Source organism: Lethenteron reissneri, chromosome 39, assembly GCF_015708825.2.
Source record: "Lethenteron reissneri isolate LAM-NWPU_2019-01 chromosome 39, ASM1570882v1, whole genome shotgun sequence".
Lineage (NCBI taxonomy): Eukaryota > Metazoa > Chordata > Hyperoartia > Petromyzontiformes > Petromyzontidae > Lethenteron > Lethenteron reissneri.
The window spans coordinates 4,986,848-5,008,608 of record NC_083817.1 but is presented as its reverse complement, the minus strand read 5'-3'; the positions used below and the strand labels follow the sequence as shown (position 1 = coordinate 5,008,608).

General features: G+C 50.9%; 1 protein-coding gene across 4 annotated transcripts in view; it reads left to right on the top strand.

The window, feature by feature from the left end:
• LOC133351841 (erbin-like) overlaps nucleotides 1–21,761 on the top strand; it is a 122,056-nt gene that overhangs the window by 41,709 nt on the left and 58,586 nt on the right. For 2 of the 4 annotated variants that reach the window (XM_061567399.1, XM_061567400.1), the window contains exons 2-4: nucleotides 2,524–2,580; nucleotides 11,335–11,554; nucleotides 13,058–13,175. In XM_061567399.1, coding sequence (XP_061423383.1) covers nucleotides 11,366–11,554; nucleotides 13,058–13,175 — 307 coding nt within the window. In that variant the 5' untranslated portion in view covers nucleotides 2,524–2,580; nucleotides 11,335–11,365. Of the gene's footprint in view, nucleotides 1–2,523; nucleotides 2,581–10,498; nucleotides 10,736–11,334; nucleotides 11,555–13,057; nucleotides 13,176–21,761 lie in introns of those variants that run through there. The other 2 variants (XM_061567398.1, XM_061567401.1) reach the window with 2 other exon arrangements.

Sequence of the window (21,761 nt, the reverse complement as noted above, 5' to 3'; positions counted from 1 at the left end):
CCACACGGCATGGGCAGGCCGTCATCCGGCAGTGGATTGGAAAACCTCCGAGTAAAAGGCCGCCCGCTGTCCTGTTTAGTTGTTTTTTTCCTGCCCGCGGTGCCACACTGAGCGATACAAAGTTGACGTCTCCCCAACGCCAAATTCCGCGAAACCTTTGGTTCCGTTCAACCGGAAATCTCCTCGCTCCCTCCCGCCTGTCCGTTTGGTCATATCGGCTGGCGTGTCGATTCCACGTGACTCACGCGTCGCCCCAACTACGCACACACGCCAGGCATTTGTGCGTACATGCGTCTGAATTCGTGTGGTGTTGGAGGGGGGGACGAGCGGTGGATTAGTGGTTAAAGGCGCTGCGTTGCGGACGCGGTGACACGGGTTGGATTCCCGGCTTGGGCGAACTTCAACGGCCGGTGATATCGGAACTGGCCACAGCCCCTCGCCCGGTGCCGATGCATAAGCGGCCGGGCAAGGTGCTGGCCACACCCGCAGCCCCTTAGCGAGCACCTAATGAAGGTGCAATTAATAGATGCTCGCTGAGAGCACTTTGCCCAACACAGTGCTTGGGGCCATGCACGGGATCTTTGACTTTGATGTATCTGCGCTATCGTCTCCTGTGGCTTTGCGTATTCAGCTGCTTAGGCATTGCGTGAGAGAAAGCCTCCAACGATGCACGCACGTCTGTTATGGTCTTCTGGCCCGGCTTGTGGCTCGGCTCGTGCAGCGCGTGCCGCTTTCGACACGCGGCCTTTGGGGAATAATTCATCGCGTGGCCACGCTGACCCATTCATTACACCCGTCGCCATCCCGACCCTCGCTCCCCGCCCCGCCGATCCGAGGCGTGCGTCACCACCGCCGCGCTGAATTTAGTTTGTCCGCTCGCATTCGCGATCCCTGCGACGGGTAGAATGGGTCTGGCGATGCCCTCTCCCGCTGTTTTACGATGTTGTTGGGGTCGTTTGCGCGAGCGGGCGGCGCGAAAATAATAGGACTGTTTGGCAACGCGAGCAGTTTCACCAACAGGCAGATTTTCAGTTGCGACTCGGAGGCGCGGATCCACGTTCAGGGTTCTTAATTTGCCCGGCTTAAACGGACGAACCTTCGACGGTGATGGATTTGATTCGTACATTGCTGAGCGCTGGTAACCTGGAGCAGGTGGCACATGACTTGTGGCCAAGGCCGCGGCAAGAGTTATACTGGAGGGGTGGTGTGCCGGGCGTGGAAATGTATTTTTTCCGGGCCACCCTCGCGGCCAGAGCCTTGTGAGGTTAACCTCCGAGCGTGACGAAACGCAACCCCCGGGGGCGGCACGAGCGAGCGAGTCTGTAGTAACGCCGCCGCGTGCCCGTTGGGTTTGTGCGGTCGCGCGCCCGTGTGGCCTGCTCTTGCTTTCGTTTGGTCCGTCGGCCTCGGCTACGCACGCGTGCGCTCGCTTGCCGCCGTGCCTCTGTGCGCACGCTGTGTGTTTGCGAAAGGCTCGTGCAAATGAACTCGCCGGTGGTGATTGGTGATGCCTGCAATTCTGCTGCTGCTGCCGGTGATTCTAGTCGTGATCATCCCTCACCTCCGATTAGCACGGTTGCCTGCGTACGGTGCAAAGGAAGTTCAACATACATATATATACGTAGAAATACTGATTGTGCTTTTGCAGCTGCTGCTGATAGCGATGACAGTGGTAATATTTCTCTCAATGTCTGTGCTTTGTGTTTGTGGGTGTATATACACGGTATTCATAAGTGTTTGCAAGCAAAATTTGTCGATGTAAATGTTTTTCTATGCAGTTATGTGAGTGTTTAGGTTTGTATATATCGCTGCATGTGTGCGTGGGGAGCAGTAGTGTCGCGGTTAGTGCGCTGTTCTCTGAACCTTGGCAACCCGAGTTTGATTCCTGCTCACAGCTAACACCAGTGATGATTATCTGAACCAGTCTTGGACCTCCCCAAGGTTGACTCGGCCTCAACTGAGTACCGGGTGCGATGTATAAACATCGCCACTGGGGAGACAAAGGTGGTCGGGCGTGGTGCTGGTCACCCACACCCTGGGTGCCATGCTGCCCTTACTTAATAGGTGCTCGCTTAACAGCAAGAGCTTGGGGAAAGGAGAGACGACGGGAGGAGGGAATTTCAAAATGGTGCAGTGCGTGGGAAGAAGCAGAAAGAGAAGTGTTTATGACCTGTTGTTGTAGTGTGGTGGGTGAGTGAGTGAGACGTGCGTGATTGTTGTGACCTGCAGTGTGGTGGTTGAAGACCGTACGGACGGGATGAAACGGTCAGTCTGGGTAGGCCGAAAGTCCCCGGACATGGGTAGGGGGATCGTGAGTTAAGTTCACGGGAGAGCAGTAAGCATGGTCGGCGCAAGCAAAGAGTGAAACGAAGGTGAATGGCCACTGGTGAGTGGGTGCTGGGATTTAATTGGTGAGTGCTGAATCATCGATCACCCTGGCTGCTTTACGTTGAACAAAACAAAGTTAGTGGGCGCGCACACTAATTTGGGTTCTTGTGTTTGTTTGTTTTCTCTTTTGCGTAGAATATATTCAAGCGAGAGGACGGACGCTGGCTTATGAAAGCCTTACTTGAGCTGACAGTAAGTGTGGTCCTGTGTGTGTGTGCGCGCGCGCGTTGTGTGACCTGTCACAGTCAGCAATTTGTATGTGCTCCACTCACCACCCGATCTGCCCAATCACCCACACTCCAAATCACCCACCCACACTCCAAATCACCCACCCACACTCCAAATCACCCACCCACACACCAAATCACTCATCTTCCAAATCACTCACCCACGCTCCAAATCACCCACCCACCCACCAAATCACCCACCCACACTCCAAATCACCCACCCACCCACCAAATCACCCACCCACCAAATCACCCACCCACACTCCAAATCACCCACCCACCATCCAAATCACTCACCCACTCATTCAATTACCCACCCACTCTGCCAATTACCCACCCACACTCTGCGTGAGTCTTTGGGGTCACCCTGGTGAGTCTATGGGTCTTTGTGTGAAGTGAAATCCATCAACTTACGCCACCAATCATTGCCCCACACACACATTTGCAGAAGGTACAAACGAAATCCATCCTCCGACCCGAGGCGCCATCAAATGGCTCTCCGAGCTCCCACGTACGATCATAAACTCGGTCCCTTGCTCATTATTTTGAATTATACCGAGTAAGTTCGATCAGGCTCGCTTTCACGTGCATTTCTTTTATTTACGGCTGCCGTGTTTTGGCTTTGAAGCCGATTGCCCCTCGCCCTGTGGTGTTTGCGGGCGACGCCGTACTACGCTGTACGCTGTGCACGTGCGCGCGCACCCGTAACGGTAGCCGTTTCAGAATTTTTTTTTGCTGAGTTTGTTGTCGTTTCCTGCACCCGCCAGCTCCGGTTTGCACGGCCGCCACTGGCCCACGTGTGCCGCTGTGAGATAACAAGGGGCTCTGTCGCCGGAGGGAATGTGGCGCGTTACCTGAATTTTTGGAATGCCGCTGCGGTGAAATGATTTGGCACGCTGGACGCAATCTCCCGGCTCTACCGTTGAGACAGAGCGTGAAGTTTCTTAAATCCCACGCCCCCCCCCCCCCCCCCACTACGACCACCTCTGTTCGCCCAGAAGTATGATTTATATCATTATTATTACTACATTTGTTTACCCAGGAAATCCTCACTCGGTCTCCGGGACACTTTTGCAGGAGGGTCGTGCACAGTTTTTGTAGTTGGGGGGCGATGTTGCTACGTGTAATCCCAATCGAGTCACTTTCAGGTGTGTTTTTTAATGTAATTGGGATATTTTTTTTTACTAATGCCAGGAACTGCAGAACCTGTAGGAATCCCGGACAGGAGGGGAGGGCATAGAATCGTCACACTGAAGGTGCCCGTATCGGGAGTCGAACCCCCAGTCCCATCTTGCTGTGAGGCACGAGTGTTACCCACTCTGCCACCCCGCAACCAGCATAGAAGGGCATGCCTGTTAGTTGATCGGCAGGTCACGTGTGTTGGGGTAGAGCGTGGATATTTCCCACCGCTTCCAAGACGTCTGGTTAGTATGGAATGGTTGGCCAATATTCAATCTCCAGGTAAGAACCACTTTGCTACTTAACTCCTTTTCAGAAGCGACTTGGCCACAAATGATAGCTCAACAAAGTGACTCATCACGTGGAAATTTATGGTAGCAAAATTCTCTAAACGCGTGTTGATTCTAAATGTGGAGAAAGCAAATCGGAGGACCCGAAGAAAAATCCATGCAACCACGGGGAGAGAGACACGCAAACTCCAAATATACAGCAGGCGTCAGGGTCGGGGTTGAACCCACGACCTCTTGTATGCCAGACGAGGTAGTTTACATCTCCTAGCCACCGTGGCTCCCCTAGTGGGGCTCTCCATAGCTCCCTCCAGTGGAGGTCCTTCTCCAAACATTGGCGTGATTAAATAGTTGCAAGGCTGTACCTTTTACCTTAGAGGTGCAGAGTAATGGGGAACTTTTCCTTATGGAGGCTCGAAATAGGACTTGCGTACACCACGAGTTGACGCGAAACTCTGGATCACGCTCGGGCCGTACGCATTGACCGCTTGCTCAGAACTAACCCCAGTTGAGAAGCTCACACGGCACGTGGAGCGAGACCGTCGGTCATCGTGGCGTGAACAGCAGCCGTGCGTGACACCGTATCGCGTGTGATCGTATATCGAATCCCTGTCCTCCAAATTTCGCTGCCAGACCACTCGCCCACATCAACCCTACACTCCAATCCCGTACCGCCGATGAGCACGGTTGGCTACGTGCGGCGCGAAAGAAGTTCAGCATACGTACAAACGCATGCATACACGCAGCACCACCGCGTAAACCCTACAACAACAACGGCCGTGACACGTTCAGCGCGTCGATCGCCGTCACGTTCACCTGGGAGCTCTTTGCCTCCCGTGTGAACGCGCCGCTTCGCCCCACCCCGTTCATTGCAGCCTCCATGTCTCTCTCTCTCACCTTTCCTCCAACGCCGCCCAGCCCTTACCGCCCACTCGGCTGTGCGGAGGGCGGAGGTTTCTGGGGCGGCCTACAGAGGTGGAGATGCGACGCGTTCCCCTGGCCCGCTGGTGCGGATCGTATGCCTGACGTTATGTGAACGATGCCGCTTGCAATGCAGAAGTGGGCCCGATGGCTCGAGAGGGGAAGGGGGGGGGGGTCTTGTCGTGATTAAACCGGGTTCTCAAGGATAGCTTGGTTGCTGGTCTCGGCCTAATCGCCACTTTGTTCCAAATAATGGACCACTTTGTTGAGCTATCATTTGTGAAAAATAAGTGAATACCTCAGTGGGCTTTGCCTGGTAGGATGGGGGTGATTTAGTTTTATTAGTCTGTGTTTTTTTATTTGTCTACCTTGTCCTTTGCACGACTATAATGTTTTGTACTGTTTGTTGTAACGTTTTGCCCGCCTCTATTGGACATCAGTGAAAAAGAGCTTTATAGCTCATCGGATTCCTCCAGTATAAATACACATTCTGATTCTGTTTACAGGGGCTGAGACAAAGAGAGCACCTATTGCCGAATCGCCATGAATGTGTCTCAGAAGTTAAGCGAGGGGAGTGAGCCTGGTATTGACAGCACTTCGATGGGATATTGAGAAATGGAGCAATAAAATCAGCTGTGCGCGCAGGTGAACATCTCAACAATCGTGCTTGACGGCAACAGCTAGGGAAGAAAGGCTTTTTTGTTTAATCCAGCGGTGGTTCGACCACGGCTCATTGATGATGACGACGAATTAAAAATAAAGCCGAGTGTAGCGGCAAAACAAAAAACAACAACCGCCACACGCACTCAAAAACGTGAGGAACAAAATGGCCGGTCCCTAAAAATAAAAAAATGTCTCTTGCCGTGCCTTGGCGGTCACGATCGACGTGTCGCGACATGCGCCGGGTGCAAAAAAAGAAAAACGTTCCCTCCTGTGGGCACGCGAGGGGGAGAGCCGAGGAGGTGGTGGCATTTGTGTGTGTGGGGGGGGGGTTAGCGGATAGACGACGACCTTTGGTCCACTAATTCGCGTCGTTTATCTTAACCCTGCGGCATTACGCGTTGCCCCGTGGCGGAGCGCGCTAACCCTCGCGAGCTCGTGGCACGCATTTGCTGGCTGCTTCTTCCACGCGTTTGTCCCACTCATGTGCCAACCTTCTCCAGACGCTGCCCTGTCCTGCGCCATCTCTCTTTCCGCTCCTCGGGCCACCGTGTCCACCCCCCCCACCACCACCACTCCTTCTGCCTTCCTCTTGATCTCGTTCCTTCCACTTTCATCACTTGCACCTTCTGACCCACGTAATTTTCCTGTTGTCTTTCCACGCAAATTGCTGGCTGCTCACCATAAAAAAAACGAAACCCCAAGCAAAATGTAATGGTGGTTTTGTCGAGCTTGTGAGCGTGCTCGCCTCGTGAGGACAGCCGCGAAGTGGTTGGCGGTTCTGTGTGGATGCGTAAAACGGACCGTTTGGTGTGTCGTTCAAATCACCGCAATGCCAGGCCTAATCTGGAGGCGTTTTACAATTTTTGTGGAGGACGGGGCAGCAACTTGAACAGGCCCAGTGTTAATTCTCGTCGGCGCCTTCGGCTTTTTCGGTCTTGGCCGGCGACGAGCCGTGGAGGAGGGAGGTCAGTTCTCTTCGTGTGCGGCTTTTATTTGTTCTGTAAAATAAAAAAAACAACAAAAAAACTAGAGGATAAATTAACCAATGGATCGTAAAGGTAATTCGGTGAGTTTAGTTTTTTTTGTCTAGTCGATGGCAACCCGTGAAACTTTAGGCCAGTCTTAAGTCTGTGTATTTCATTTTATCGTTATAAAAAAAAAACAATTCCTGACTAAATTGTCACCGTGGACAGTGGGACAATTTATCCGGCACAGTGTGGAAGACTTTAAGGGCTGACTAAATTGACAATGCCACAGGGCCTTAAAGCCACACCCAACCATGCTCCAATTTGTGCACAGTCTTGAATGGCCCAATGGAAGGTGTCCATTATACAGGATGGTCCAGATCTCTTGCGACTCCTTCTTCAGTGAATTCACCCCCTCAGCGTGTTTTTCCCCTTTGCATAGTAATTTCTGTTTTTACATGAAACCTTACTTTGTAGGGAAACAAAAATTATAATTATGGTTTACCGTTGGGATGTTTTTTGGCGAATGCCAGGAACTTGCAGAACCTGTTGTTTAAATGGAGGTCACAAGACACCATGTACAATACAACGTAATGCAATACAGCGTGGAATTATATTTATTTATTGTAGCTTCTAAATATTTAATCTTCAGCGGTGGCCACCACTCTTGTCGTGTGCCGTGTTTAATGTACTGGGTGTTGTTTTTTTTGTCGTTGCACAATGTCCCGATTTGTGACCGACTTTGGTTGGATATAATCCGCCATCATGTGTCAGCATGGCGATACCTGAGCGAGAAAAACAGTCCTAGGCAAAGATGATGAAGGTCTTGATCCCTTACTTGAAAGAGGGGAATTGCCCAAAACGTCACCTATTATGTATTTACACAGGAAATCTATTTTCCATATGTCAGAATCAGTATATTTATACTGGATGGTGAGCTTTACACGGACCCTCCTCCGATGAGTTTTAAAGCTCTTTTTCTTTCACAGATGTCCAGTCGGGGTGGGTCAGAACGTTACAACAACAAACAATACAAAAAAACATTAGAGTCTAAAGTTTAGCAAAGGTTAACAAATCGCTGAAAAAAAACCCAAATAGAACATAACTATTTTCTATTTTACCTGGTAAGGCGCACTGAGCAATTAGCTATTTTTTCAGAAGCGACCTGGCCACAAATGATAGCTCAACGGAAGTGGCTTGTCATCACGTGGACATTTATATCAGCCAAATAATCTACGGCAGTGATATCGATAGACGCGTTGAGTTCTTGGTTGTTCGTGCCTGTGTGCGCGTCTGCTAACGAAGTGGCAGCAGCAATGTCAAATAATTTATCGGATTGACCAGACAACAGGAGTGACTCTTGCGAATGCTACCGAAAAAATTCTGCCACTTGCGTTTGGGGTCCTGGGGGGGGGGGGGGGTGGTGGTGGTGGGGGCAGGATGAGGCTCTCTGCACAGCAGCTGCGAGCATTAAAATATCCGCGTGGAACGCGCGACTGCTTGTCACATCCCATCGCCGGCCCGGCGCTCATTCATTCACTGCGAGCCATTCATCCGATCCCCGATGCCACCACGCTCGTGCATTCATTGAGCAAAATAAAATGAGTGAGTAACGCTGACGCGGTGGACGGTGGCGGTGGTCAAATGAGGCCTCCGTGTATATTTGGTGGGGACAAATGGGGTTGGCAGCAGACGGGTGGTGGATGGTTCACAGGGAAACTGGGTTTTGATTTCGATTTAAAGCTTTCGTGACTGCAGGGATTCATCTTCTTGGTTCTTTCGGTAAAGTCACGTAGAAGGGAAGTAATAAAATAATAAAAATAAAACATAATAAAATAATTCTCACGACGTTTCGGCCACAACCCAAGCAGCCGTCCTCAGGTGAAGACCAGGTCTGTCGGGGAGACAATAATCAAAACACAGACGCTGTTTTTGATTATCGAGTGAATATCACTCTACTCCCCCGCGTGCACTCTCTTACCTCTCCCCTCTCATCCCTTTTCTCGTTGCACCTTCCTACCTCTCCCCTCTCATCACACTCTACTCCCCTCCACGCACTTTGCTACCCCTCTGATCCCGCTCTACTCCCCTCCACGCACTCTCATACCTTCCAAGTACTCTGTACTGCAGCAGCCAAAGCCTTTCTGTTGAAACCCCCAGTCAAGCTTCACTCAAAAGGGAAGTCGCTTATTCTGCTCTGCTGCCCCGATCATCTGAACATCGTGCTCTTAACTCCATGCCCTTCAAGTCCGGGCTTAAGACCTTCGCTCTGCCAATGACTGACTGCCTCTTTCTCTCTCGAAAATAAATGTCCGCCGGCATTTCTGTACAGCTACTTGAGATGTGGCTGCATGTAATTGCTGCATATGTCCACGTATTGTAACATTACCAATTAAAATTGATTATTTCGCTCACGGTACATGCTTAGAATACGGTGTATAAGAATCAATTAATGCGAACTTGGTCCGATCTTAACGAGCCCAATAACGCGGATGTGATGCGTCTTTCAAGTAACTATTCCCACTGGTATTTCGGTACAGGGTCGCAAAATGCTGTCGCGTCCAGACGCTATAGATAACGCGTACAAGGCCACGTATCACGTACAGACGCTACAGATAAACACGTACAAGGTCACGTATCGTGCACGTATTTCTCAAATGATTATGACTCAATGTATACCGTGGAAAGCCTCGCTCGAGTCTGATGATGACTCTTTCGCCGGAAAGGGTGCTGCCAATTATAGCGAAGGGTGCCACCGGGCAGAAGTCTTATGGGACCTTTTTTCCATTATCAAAGAATGAAAAGTAAAAAAAGTATCCCATGATATACCCCGCTCACCCCAAACTATAAATGCTCTGATACGTGTGGCCTTGTCTTTGAACTGTGTTCGCCTGTTGGCGTTCTCTGGTCTGACACCGATGAGACTAGGCCATGAAGAGGGCTGTCTCTGGTGTACCGCAGTCAGTTTCAAAGACGGCGCATATATTATCAGAGCACGTTTGCTTGCATGTTCATCACATGTACGTGTGGTTAATACACACTTGGCGTGCAGAAGCGATATATTTGGTGTTTGAACATCTTAATACCTGTTTTATTTCCAGAAAGGGTAAGACCAATTATTATTTTTCATACTGGGCATAAGTAGTTTGGTTGAATGCGACGGAGAGTAAACAATATAGAGGCACCACCATCTCCCCGTGGGGTCTTGGAGTGGCTGTTGCAAGGATGAGTCGCGTGGGTGTCTTAATTAGCCATAGCTGCCTCAATCCATTCTGCAATTTGCATTGTAAATGCAGCAATCCTACCGACAGGCTGTGAGTCATTGCCACTGATGCAATTCAGCTCGGCAGTCCTTTTTTTTATCTTGTGTCGTTCCCCACCGGGGAATTACTGACACGTTGGTGGCGGTGGGGAATGTCGTGTGCGAGTTTGGCATGCGAGTGCAACACGCGTTTGCATCCAGCGGTGGATAGAACCCTGGATGGTTACGTTGACGATGAGCCAAGTCGCGAGAGTTGTCAAAACATTGCATCGATTCGCCGGATCCTTCGGCGCACAGTCCGCGCATCAAATCTATGTTCCAAAGTTGACGCGTGTGAGAATTCGGTGACCTCATTTTTCAAGGGAAGGGCACAGATTTCGTCAGAGCGAGCTGCACTTTTCTGCAGATTTTCATCGTTGTTCCCGTGGCACGACCACGCTGCAACTCCCGCCAGTTCCCGGTGTTGGAGGGGGGGGGGGTTATAGGGTGATGTGGGTGGGGGGTGCAGGGAAGGGATGACGGAAGAGCTGATGCGGTTTAGACAAACACAAAAGGGCTGCTCTGCCGCGCCGTTCTCCGTCATTGTTGTTTTTTTTGCAACGGCTTCATCTCGCTGACGCCACCGCCGTGGAATCTCTCGGAGCTTAGCCGGACGGTGGCCGCTCCGCGTTTTTCATCGTCCGCACGAGCGCGTCGCGTCCGCTGGACGACTGCGCGATCGTGGGCGGGCAGAGTAGAGCGAGGGAGGCCGACGAGCAAAGAAGAATAATTATAGCGCTTCGAAGTTTTTCAAGCGACGGACATCTAACGGAAGATGCTGCTGGCGATGAGAGTGTGTGGAAGGTAGGAGTGGGTGGACGGGTGCTTTAGCGGGCGATGTTCGCGCTCTCTGAGCGGTTGCAGAGTAAGCGCGGCATGTTAGTCGTGTACACGCGTGTGTACGTACGTAGTACCGTCAGCGCGTCAAAGCCAATTTGGCCAGGCGTGCTGTTGCTGGCCACAGCGCTCCTTTGTGCTGACGGCACTTGCCCCAACAGTCTACGTAGGCTTCATGGTGGGGGGGTGGGGGTCTTAGTCTTGGTGTGTGTGCGCGTAACCTATGAAGGCCAGCATGGCACATGAGAGGGTGGGTGGCCAGAACCATGCCCGGTCGCCTTTGTCTCCCCAATGACGATGTTTGCATGCCGCACCAGGTACTCATTTTAGGCCGAGTCGACCTGGCGGGGTCCAGGACCGGTTCAGATAATCGTCACCGGTGTTGGTCGTGAGCGCGAATCGAATTTGAATCTACGGGTTCGTAGCGCAGCGCAGCGCGCCAAGCGCTACACTACCCGCTCCCCTTAGCAAGCACTTTCATAAGGCGCTCGTTAACAGCACTTTCCCCAATCGTCTGTTCAGGCTAACAAGGGGGGGGGGTCCTTTGTCTTTGTGTTTCACAACAGCGCTCGCGAGCCAACAGCCCCCCCCGACATCATGAGCCGTAAGAGCAAGCTGCTGCGCCGGCTGGTGCGTTGCCGGTGCCTGCGCGGGGAGGAAGAGACCATCTCCACCATCGACTACTCGCACTGCTGCCTGCAGCAGGTGCCCAAGGACGTCTTCCTGTTCGAGAGGACCCTGGAGGAGCTCTACCTGGACGCCAACCAGCTGGAGGACCTCCCCAAGGTGATGGCGGAGAGATGCGAGCTGCAGGGATAATGCCGAATTGAGAGGGTGGTGGGAAGTGGTGGGGGCGACGGGGGGGGGGGGGGCACGGTTCACGTGCCGATAATGCGACGCTGCTTCGTACGAAGTGACTGGGATTTCTTAATACCTGTTTTATTGCCAGAAAGGGTAAAACCAATTATTATTTGTGCCTCGCAGCAGGATCCGGGCGCCTTTCTGCGTGGCGTGTGTATGTTCTCTCTCGCTGCTTTGTTGGGGTTTTCTTTTGGTTATCCATGTTGCTTTTTACAGATTTAAAAAATGCAGTGTTACTGGTATTGGCCAATCATCCCAATGCTGAACATTACCTTAAAATTTACTAGGTTGGGACCACACACAGTAACTTAGCCCCCTATTGTGAAAATATAACAATTTCAGTGGTTGAACTCCTGAAATGATGATTGTTGACATGGGAGTCTGGAATTTTTCGCATTTTCATCATCTCTAGCCTCTTCAGTATGCTCGACATTATTAACTCGCTCAACAACAAGATCTTCATTTTCAGCCCTGTGATGATGATCATCATTGTCATTCTTTTGCTTATAATCGAAGTACTTATTCTCATCCCTGTGATCATCATCCATAACTTCATGGTTATTGTTCCTTTGGTGTTGGTAAAACGAGCAGCACCATATGGTACAAACCATGGCTTTACAACTTGATGAGAAACCAACGATAATTGTCGACCCATAGAGAGTTGTTTTTAATCGAGGCAATGCGTGGGCCCAATATATCGCGTTGTGACGCACGTACACACCGTCGACACAAACTGAACCGGTTATGAAAAGCAGGGGGGGCTAGAAAGATGGGGAACGAACCCGCTGCTGCCCCACAGAAAGGGGAGCGGTTTATCCCGTTGGTCACTTGGCCGCTGCTGCTACGGATCGATTCCTCGAGATGCGTCGTAACATTTGCGTGAAGGTTCATTTACCTTAAGAATTGCATTTGTGAAATGCGATTGTTCACATGAACCCATTCGCAGCCAGTGTAGCATTATTCTTGAACGACAACGGCGATTTTACAATAATAATTTAAGAATGATACAGTATGTTGTAACGCACGCACATGTAATGAAACGGACAACTCGTTGTTTGATCGCCAACTCGGAGCTGTGGGCACGACATGTCATCGCAACCGATTTTGTGCTCGTGCTGTGTTTTTTTATTTCTCACACGACGTGGTCGCTTTTTTGTTTTCCTTTCGGTTTCTGTTTGCGTCGTGGCTATGCTTTTACTGTTTTTATTTTGTCATTTTGTTGACTCCCCCCGGATCACGCTTGCAAATAAGACCTCATCCTGGTCTCCGAGTTATCAGCTGGTTAAACAAAGTCACTTAACGTAACAAGGGGGCGCTAATTGTGAAGTGGCCTAGTCCTCGCTTGGCGTGTAGGTGGAGTGACTCGCCGAGTGTTTTTATTCAACACCAACTTCTTTTCCCGAATGTCGTTGTCCACTCTCGTCGCAGCAACTGTTCAGCTGCGTCCTGCTGCACAAGCTGAGCATCTCCGACAACGACATCTCCATCCTTCCGCTGTCCATCGCCAACCTGGTCAACCTCCACGAGCTGGACATCAGTAAGAATGGTGAGTGCCCCGCGGAAAGTGAGTTTTACCCCGTTCGGTTGAAGCTACCAAACGTCCTGGTTTGGCCGGTGACAGTAGCGGCGGATTTCAAGAAAGTCTGTCCCCGGTGTGTCCACTCATTCCCCCCCACCACCAAAGAATTTGAACAAAAAAAACCGTGGCCTTTGTCTGTGGTTTAAAATCTTCTGGTTTCGTGCTCGACTCGCAATGCACGCAAAAGGCGGAGCTACTCTGAGCAGTGGGCGGAGCTGCCAGAGGAGTAGGCAGGGCCGACGCGCAGTAGGCTGAGCCGAACATCCGGAGTGTGTCCGCTCCTGGTGTGTGTGCGGGGCTCGGGGTTGAGCGGGCGTGGCTTTGTAAAAGTGGGTGGGAGCTGACGGTGAAAGCGGGGAGGGGGGTGCTGTCGGCTCACCATGTGTCCTGGTTGATCCTCCGATAAATAATATTTGGTATCTTTATCTTCAACGTGTCCATTTAAGTTGGTCCATTGTTCGGTCACTCGATCGATCAGTTGTTCGGCATCATGCCAAGATGACAAGTCGGTTACTACCTTTCATAAAGTCACCCTGAATGCACTCGATCTTGTTGGACATCCGGATCCAAGCAGTATTAAGCCCTCATTAGTACTGCCATGCGAGACGAGTGGTACATTTATAGGCGTGAGGCGAGTGAAATTCAAAGAGACTCGTCGTGTTTTCTCGTTGTTTACGCGTCACTGTGCCGGTGGCTTAACGACCCCAGACCTTGCCCCGTTCTCATCACATTAATGTGACAGACGTGTTGACACCCACGAGTTATTTACGCCGCCTGTACTCCTCCCCCCTGCTGCCCCTGCTGCCCCCGCCGCCTCTCGGTTTAATAGCCCTCGGCCCACCCTACAATGATTTCCTGTTGCCCGTACACCTTTCCTATTTTGCCAGTCCCATCTCTTCTTCCTCCTCCACTCGACTCTTTTGAAAACAGGAATTTACGATCTCCGCGGTTACAGTGTGTGGCTCATAACTCTTTAAGGGTTGTGCGACGCTCGATTGCCAGTTGAGGAATTAACTCGCAGCCGATCATCCCCCTCCGGTAGTCGGTGTCAAAATTAATTATTGAAGTGTGCTTCCATGCTGCCTTGTTTAGTCTCCTTATCGTTACCAACCCCGCACTGGCAGTGTGGTGAAATATGGTCAAAGATTTCCCACGAACGACTTATTCCCCACAACAGTGTTTGCTCAAGTGCAGCGAAACGTCGTATTCAAATTGTGAATCTTGTGGATTTACTCTCCAACACACCGGTGGGCTAAATTAGTAACTAATTGGTGCATTGTTTACGTGACAAACCTTACTTGCTGTGTTGGATGGTGGAGGGTTACCACACACACGCGATCTAACCCAAAAACGTTTATTATTAATTAGTGCAGCTTGTCTAACAAGGGTGGGTCAGTGGTGCAGTGTTTAGCACACTGCACTATGAATTAAGAAACCTGAATTCTATTCCCAGTCGAGGCTAAAATCCGGTGCTTGTAGAGTTGGACCCAATCATGGCCTCCTCTCCTCCTCTAACCGGCACGGACCAGCATGGTGAAGTATGGTCAAACAACCTCCATGCCTGACAAGGTGTGCGTGGAGGCCTTCATCCAGCAGTGGAGTGACAAGTACTCAACTCGTACACATGCAATGTAGAGTCTGGCACCTCTGACAGATTTTCTTTTCTCTCCAAACGTAAATTTTTGCCTAATCTGAAACTAGCAGTCTCCCCCGCTATCTGAAAAATAAACTCGCCATGACGTGTTCGCTATCTCTTCCTCTCCGAGCACGACGGCGCATTCGCGATGAACGCGTCGCGTCGTTCCCCGTATCGCCGCAGCACATCAAGCCCCGCCGAACATCGCAAACTTTTTCACACGAGCGACGTTTTGACGCTCAGGCGGAGAGATGCGGCGGACCCACTTGAACCTGCCCAAGCACGCTGCCTTCCCCGCAGCCTTAACGCTCGCCCCCCCCCTCACCGCCGCCCTCACCCCACTCCCTCCCGCTCCCCCCATTGAACGACTCCCTTCTCTTATTTCTGCCTCGACTGACGAGCAACCCAGGGTATCGTAGCACCATGGACGTTATTCGTCCCCGTTCCCCCAAGGCTTAGAAATGGGAGGAAGGGGTGAACCCAGTCTGGGATGAAACAAAAAACGGTTAATTCACCACACGTGTACACTTAGGCTGCATATAAACGTGTTTAATTGTTACACTAAGTAGAGCGTGGGCGAAGATGTCGAATGTGTGTGTCATCGTCTATTTTTATTGCATCTCACAAGTCACTCGTTTTACTTGCCAGACGTGTTTTAGTCACTGACCTCCCGACGAGTGAGAAAGAAATAAGAGCTAAACTAACGTAAAGATCTCTACTGTATGTATATATACATATATATGGCGGAGCGGTGGTGCAGTGGTTAACACGCTGCGCTACGAACCCGGTGGCACGAGTTATATTCCCGCTTGCGACCAACATCGGTTAAGATTATCTGAACAGGTCCTGGGCCTTCCCGACGTCGACTAGGCCTCAAATGAGTACCTGGAACGATGTGTGAACATCGGCGCTCGGGAGACAAAGGCGGCCGGCATGGTGCTAGCCACCCTGGCGGTCATAGGTTTGCGGCCTTCATAGGTGCCCGCTAACAGCACTTGCCCAGACAGCCTGTTGCAGGCTAAGTGTGTGTGCGTGCATGTGTGTGGATCTCACAGCTAGGAACACCATGGAGTACATTGCAAAGGAGGCATGACCAGAGGGAGAACGATTTCCTGTAACCCAAAAATAAATATTACATATTTGGCTTAGTATGCATACCATACCTTTATTAATTAATAACCATTTTTAAACACATTTGATTGCAAGCAGAAAGGTTATATGGCAGATATTTTGTTCTTGCCTTTTTATATATATACTTCATAAGCACGATAATCCACGCACGGATGATCGAGAGTTATAATGTCTCACTTTGCAGGTGCTTCGTCTAGCTAGGCAGCAGGTGGGCGCGTGTGTGTGCGAAGCTCCCCCCACCCCCTCCAGCCCCGACCCCTCCCCCGGCCTGGACCCTGTGTGATGTTTAACATCCCGGCGGGGTCACGCCCGGCCACACCGACAGAGCCGATGGCTCGGGTGACGAGCGCGAAAATCACGGCCCCAAACCTCGCCGGGGTAGCCGGCGCTCGATGCGCCGCGCATGAAAGCGGCGATCGCCTCCACTCCGGCGCCTTGCCGCCCTTTAAAAGCCGCTCTGTAGTTTGCCGGAGCGGCCGCTTTTGTTTAAATCGTTTCCGGGTTTGTCGGCATAAGTGGGGTATTATATTTTCGGTCCCAGCATTTTGTGCTTGCGTGTGTTTGTGTAGCGCCCAACGTCGGTGACGAATATCTGAACCGGTCCTGGGCCTCCCCTAAGTTGACTCGGCCTCAAATGAGTGCTTGTTGGGGTGTACAAACATCGCCACTGGGGAGACAAAGGTGGCCGGGCATGGTGCTGGTCGCCCAGCCCCTCGTGTGCCGTTCCGGCCTTCATAGGTGCTCGCTAACAGCACTTTCCCCAACAGTCTGTTAAGCCTATACGGGGGATCTTTGACTATGTTAGTTTATAGAAAAAATGTAATGGCCTTGAGCCTGTTTTAAATTTTCTTGGGTGTGATGGACGGAATTTTTTTCCAGTGATTTGAGGTATGGACTGCAAAAGTCCGTAGCTCGGTTTTATATTTACACGCACACATGCAAACATGAAGACAAAGACCCTTTGTCATCTTCTTCTTTGTCATGTAATACAGACTGTAGGGACAAGTTCTGTAAGCGAGCACCTGTTATAGGGCCCGAACCACACCTGGCTGCCTGGCTGCCTTCATCTCTCCCGCACTGACTGGCTGTACGTTTACACGACCCGTTCGTTTAATCCCGAGTTCACCCCAGGTGGGCTCAGAACAGATCCTCGCACCATCTGCCCACTTGTGTTCTCCACAGCAGGAAATTGAACCCGGGTTGCGGGGTTCAGAGAGCAGTGTGCAAAGCCCTACGCCGCTGCTCACTCATAGAGGAGAAAAAATGTACCCGTAAAAACAAAGTTTTTCACTATAAATCCTTTATATGCGTGGCGGCTTGAGTCCTCTCATCCTCTGGCTTGAGATGGCTGCCACCTATGGGTCAGATGATTGCCTGGCACCATTAAGCAATTAGTAATTAAATATAATTTTTTTCCTAAAAAGTGTAAAATTTAGGAAAACATTTTTCACGAAAATTAATTGTCACGCACAACGAGTCTGTGTGGAAAATGTCAGGTCGATTGGATCACGGGAAGTGGGTTAGAAAACGACCGAAAGATTTGCACGGTCGTAAGCGCGCAAGCAAGCAAGTGAACTTAATATAAAGGATTTAAAAAGAAACACGTTTCCTCCGTATAGTTTTAACAGACTGTTGGGACAAGTGCTGTTGGCGATCGCCTAATGAAGGTCAGAATGGCACACGAGAGGTGGTGGATGGCCAGCATCAAGCCTGGCCACATATGTCTCCCCAGTGCTGATGTTTTACACACTCCGCGTGGTACTCATTTGAGGCTGAGTCGAGCTAGAGGAGACCCGAGACCTATTCAGTTATTCGTCACTTTTATTGGTCGTGAGCGGGAATTTGAACTCTGGTCGCTGGGTTCGTGGCACAGAGCGGGGTCGCCACTGCGCCACCACTCCCCACACAGCGCACGCCAACACAATACACACAGACCTGTGGGAACAGTGTAGACGTTGGAAAGTTAAGCATGGAAATACATTTTCTTCTTGTACCAAATTACATCTCGTTTTCGCTTCTTCAACATGTTATTTTTATTGCTCTAAGGGCTTGTCTTTGCGCGTGCTGCAAATGGGTGGCCTGAAAGATTCGGCGTGTGTTCACTGCGCATCGCCGTCAAAAAGATGCGGCTGGGTTTAATGCAGGATGGAAAGGCCACATAAATAATATAACACGACCCGGCCAGGGGCGTAGCTTGCTTTGGTTTGTAGGACAGGTCGAGAGGTCGTTCACATCCTGTCCAGTATTGACTCGGCCAAATCGTCACACAATCAGAATTGTACATCATCATCTGTTAATCGTAATCGTTTTCCATTATCATCATCGTTCATTATTCTTCATCGTCATCAATCATATTTTATCATAATCCTTTATAGACATTCATCTCGCATCTTGCATTACCATCGATTAATCATCATCACCATTATCCATTCGTCTCGGCATTCAGCATCGTTATAACTGCCGCCACTGCCAACGGGTCTTGGGCTGCGGTCGTCCTTGTAACAGAGCTGCTTGGCTCAACGGTCCTCACCACAGCTGAAAAAACAGTCCGAATTTCTCCTCTACTCCCTAACATGCGGGGTGTCTACTGCAGTGCGTGTGGCATTGGCGTGGCACCCAGATGTCGGCGACAAAGGGGAAGCCCTCGAGCCAGATGGCGGCGGCGGTGGTGGCGGTGGTGGTGAGACTGTGAGAGGGGTCCTGCATGGACGTGTTGACTGTGAAGCCGAAGGAGATGTACAGCCAGATGGCAGTGGGTGATGAGACCTTGGAGGCCGGGCGTCGGAACTGTGCAACGGCTGAGATACCTCGCAGGAGGAAGGAAGCAATGCGTGGCGTGGTGCACCAGTGACGTCGGCAGCGATGACCTTTTGACCCTGACCGGCGTGCTTTTCGGCACGCGGTTCGAACCGAAAGCGCATCGGAGAGAGCCGCGCAGCACAGCCACGAGAACCGACGCGGCAGTCTTCCAGGAATGTGTTTGCGGTCATTTCAGTTGAGTAATGCCACGGTGACGTAAGAGATTTAAACAATTCGCCCTCAATCCCCTGTACGCGACGGTGAAATTAAACGTGGCCTGGGTGACCCGCGCGATAGTTTTTTCTTTGCGGCGTCGTCTTTCTTGGGGCAGCAGCAGATGCAGCACGGATAACTGCTGCTCCCCCCAAACTCCCTCCCTCCCAACCACCCACCCTCTCCAGGGGGCATGAGAGATGGGTGGTCGTCTCATGAAAACAGCCCCTGCTGTTGTCGCTTCTGTTCTTCGATTTTTCGTTTTTATTTGAAACCGTTAAGGGTGAACTCGAAACGGTTGCAGGAGGTGTGGCGGCTAAGATAATAACGTTAAACGTTATCTCGCCGACGGGTAAAACTGGGAGTGAGGACAACGCTGGGCTTCGTTTGCTTGCACGTTGTTTGAAAGCTTTTATCGCAAGTTGTGTTTTTAGTTTGTTTTTGTCTTTTCTCCACTCAATTATATCCCGATTGTGCTTTCGGCACCGACGTCATAACACGGCGCATCCTCCAGTCTGATGATCCTGCTGCGAGAAATCAGTACGGAGGTTGACATTATTGATCGAGATTAGATAATTAACTCATTAGACGTGAGAACCCGGCCACTTGAACGGGTGGTCGAGCGGGTATATCAACCTGCACTCTATCTCAACATTTCCGGCTCAAGAGCTCCGCGTGCGACACAGCCATTAAGAACCGCCAGTGCCATCCAGAGGTCAAACTGATACGTGGTTTGGCTTTTGTCATTCACATTCGGTAAGGGTATTAGCTTGGAGCAAGATGTCAGAAAATAATAAAAATCTATTGGTAGCTAATTCCACTGAAGCAAAATTCGAATCACTATAGCTTTGGGGGGGGGGGGAGTCTTTGACCAGCGGTGGATTGAGCTTGGCTGATAGAAGCTGAAACAACGATCTGTTTAGCCACCGAAGATTTAAATAAAATCACGTTTTTAATCCACCAGCCTTTCGGCCTTCTGCACTTTAGTGTTTCCCAGCAGAAGTTTGTTTAAAACAGAAGAAAGCCGTTGCCCAGCAGAGTGTGTACCCGTTAATCTATAGATGCTGTGGTTTCCTAGTGTTATAGGCAAGAGCTCTTCATGTTCATGTCCACAACCTGCTTGCCTCGGATCGTAAATAGGCCTGGGATGGGGGGGGAGGGAGTTATGCAGCAGAGGGAAAAGATGGATGGGTGGGTGAGCGAGTAGAGTAAGTGATCGAGTGAGTGAAAGAGCCAGTGAGTGACCGGGTGAGTGACCGGGTGAGCGAGTGAGCTGATGAGCAAGTGAATGGGCGCGGCCAGCGAGTAAGGGAACAAGTGAGTAATTGATTGAGCGAGCTAGTTGAGAGTGTGTGTGGATGGAATGTCATCAGCTGTGGCTGACTCGTGTGCATTTAGAACATTGATTCCCCACTGATCTCTTGTGCCACGAGTGTTGCTGAAAGTAGACGGTGCCCCTGTTAGCGGCTCCCTGGCTCGCACTCTGAACGCCTGACTGCACACACGGGGCCTGACTGACCCGATTGCTTTGTACTTCGGGGATTCCTAGAATTTAGTCAGGGTGCCCAAGACTCAAGAGGCTCAGCAATGCAGAGAGCTGTATTGCAGTGGTTCTCAACCTCCCCGCTTTGATGGACATCGCCATCAAGACTACTGGACAGAATACACAGACAGTATGATCATTCTTGTTGAAATAAACTCCAAAACTATTTTGTTTTACCAGGTAAGGCCCACTGAGCTGTATAGCTCTTTTTCAGATGCGACCTGGCCACAAATGGTAGCTCAATGGAAGTGGGCTTATACGTGGACTTTTCTTGCAGCCAAATACTCTAAATGCATGTTGATTGTAAATGTGGAGGGAAAAGCCAGAGGACCTGGAGAAAAATCCACACGACCACGGGGAGAACATGCAATCTTTAAATATACAACAGGCATCATCAGGGTCGGGATCGAACCCACGACCTCCAGCATACCAGGCGAGGTAGTTAACATCTCGCCACTGTGGCGCGCGCCCCAAGTCATCTGGCCATGTCCCGCTCCGCATCTTACTCCTGCGCATGAGCGTCATCCTCGCGGTCACGTTTCCTCCTTTGGCTGCCCTTCCAGTCCTGCCCATTGGCCACCATCATCAGCATCTCATCATCATTTCTACCCACGACATGGCCTGCCCGCGGCCATTCACTTTCGCTGGCAGTCCATTATTATTATTACTACTTCGGGCGCTAATGCATGCGCAAACACTCCATTTATTTACCTATGCTAACGAGCGAGGCTGGCCAATGAATGCTGGCGAGTGTGCTTCTCTGCCCATGGGAGATCATTAGCCGGCCGGTCCGGTTCGTAAACTGGTGGGGATCGTACCCCCCCCCCACTCCCTCCATTTGAGATGCCGCGCGCACCTGGTGCTGAGCAGCGAAATTAATGGATGGAGGTTGGGCCAGGCGCGTGCATCTGTGCGAGTCTGCGTGTGCGTGACGGAGAGGTGAGTGTTTGTTTGTGTGCGAGTTGAGTGTGTGCTTCGGGCGTGGTGCTGGCGACCCACCCCCTCGTGGTGTACCGTGCTGGTCTTCTTCGTTGCTTGCAAACAGCAATTGCCCTAACAGTCTGTTCTGGCTAAATGGGAGATCTTTGGCTTTTTGCTTGACTGAATGCAAGACATTGGTAGTGCAGTGTTTAGCGCGCTGCCCTACAAACCTGGCGACTCGACTTCGATTCCGGCTCACGGTCAACAGCATTGACGATTATCTGAACTGGTCCTGGGCCCTCCTCTAGGT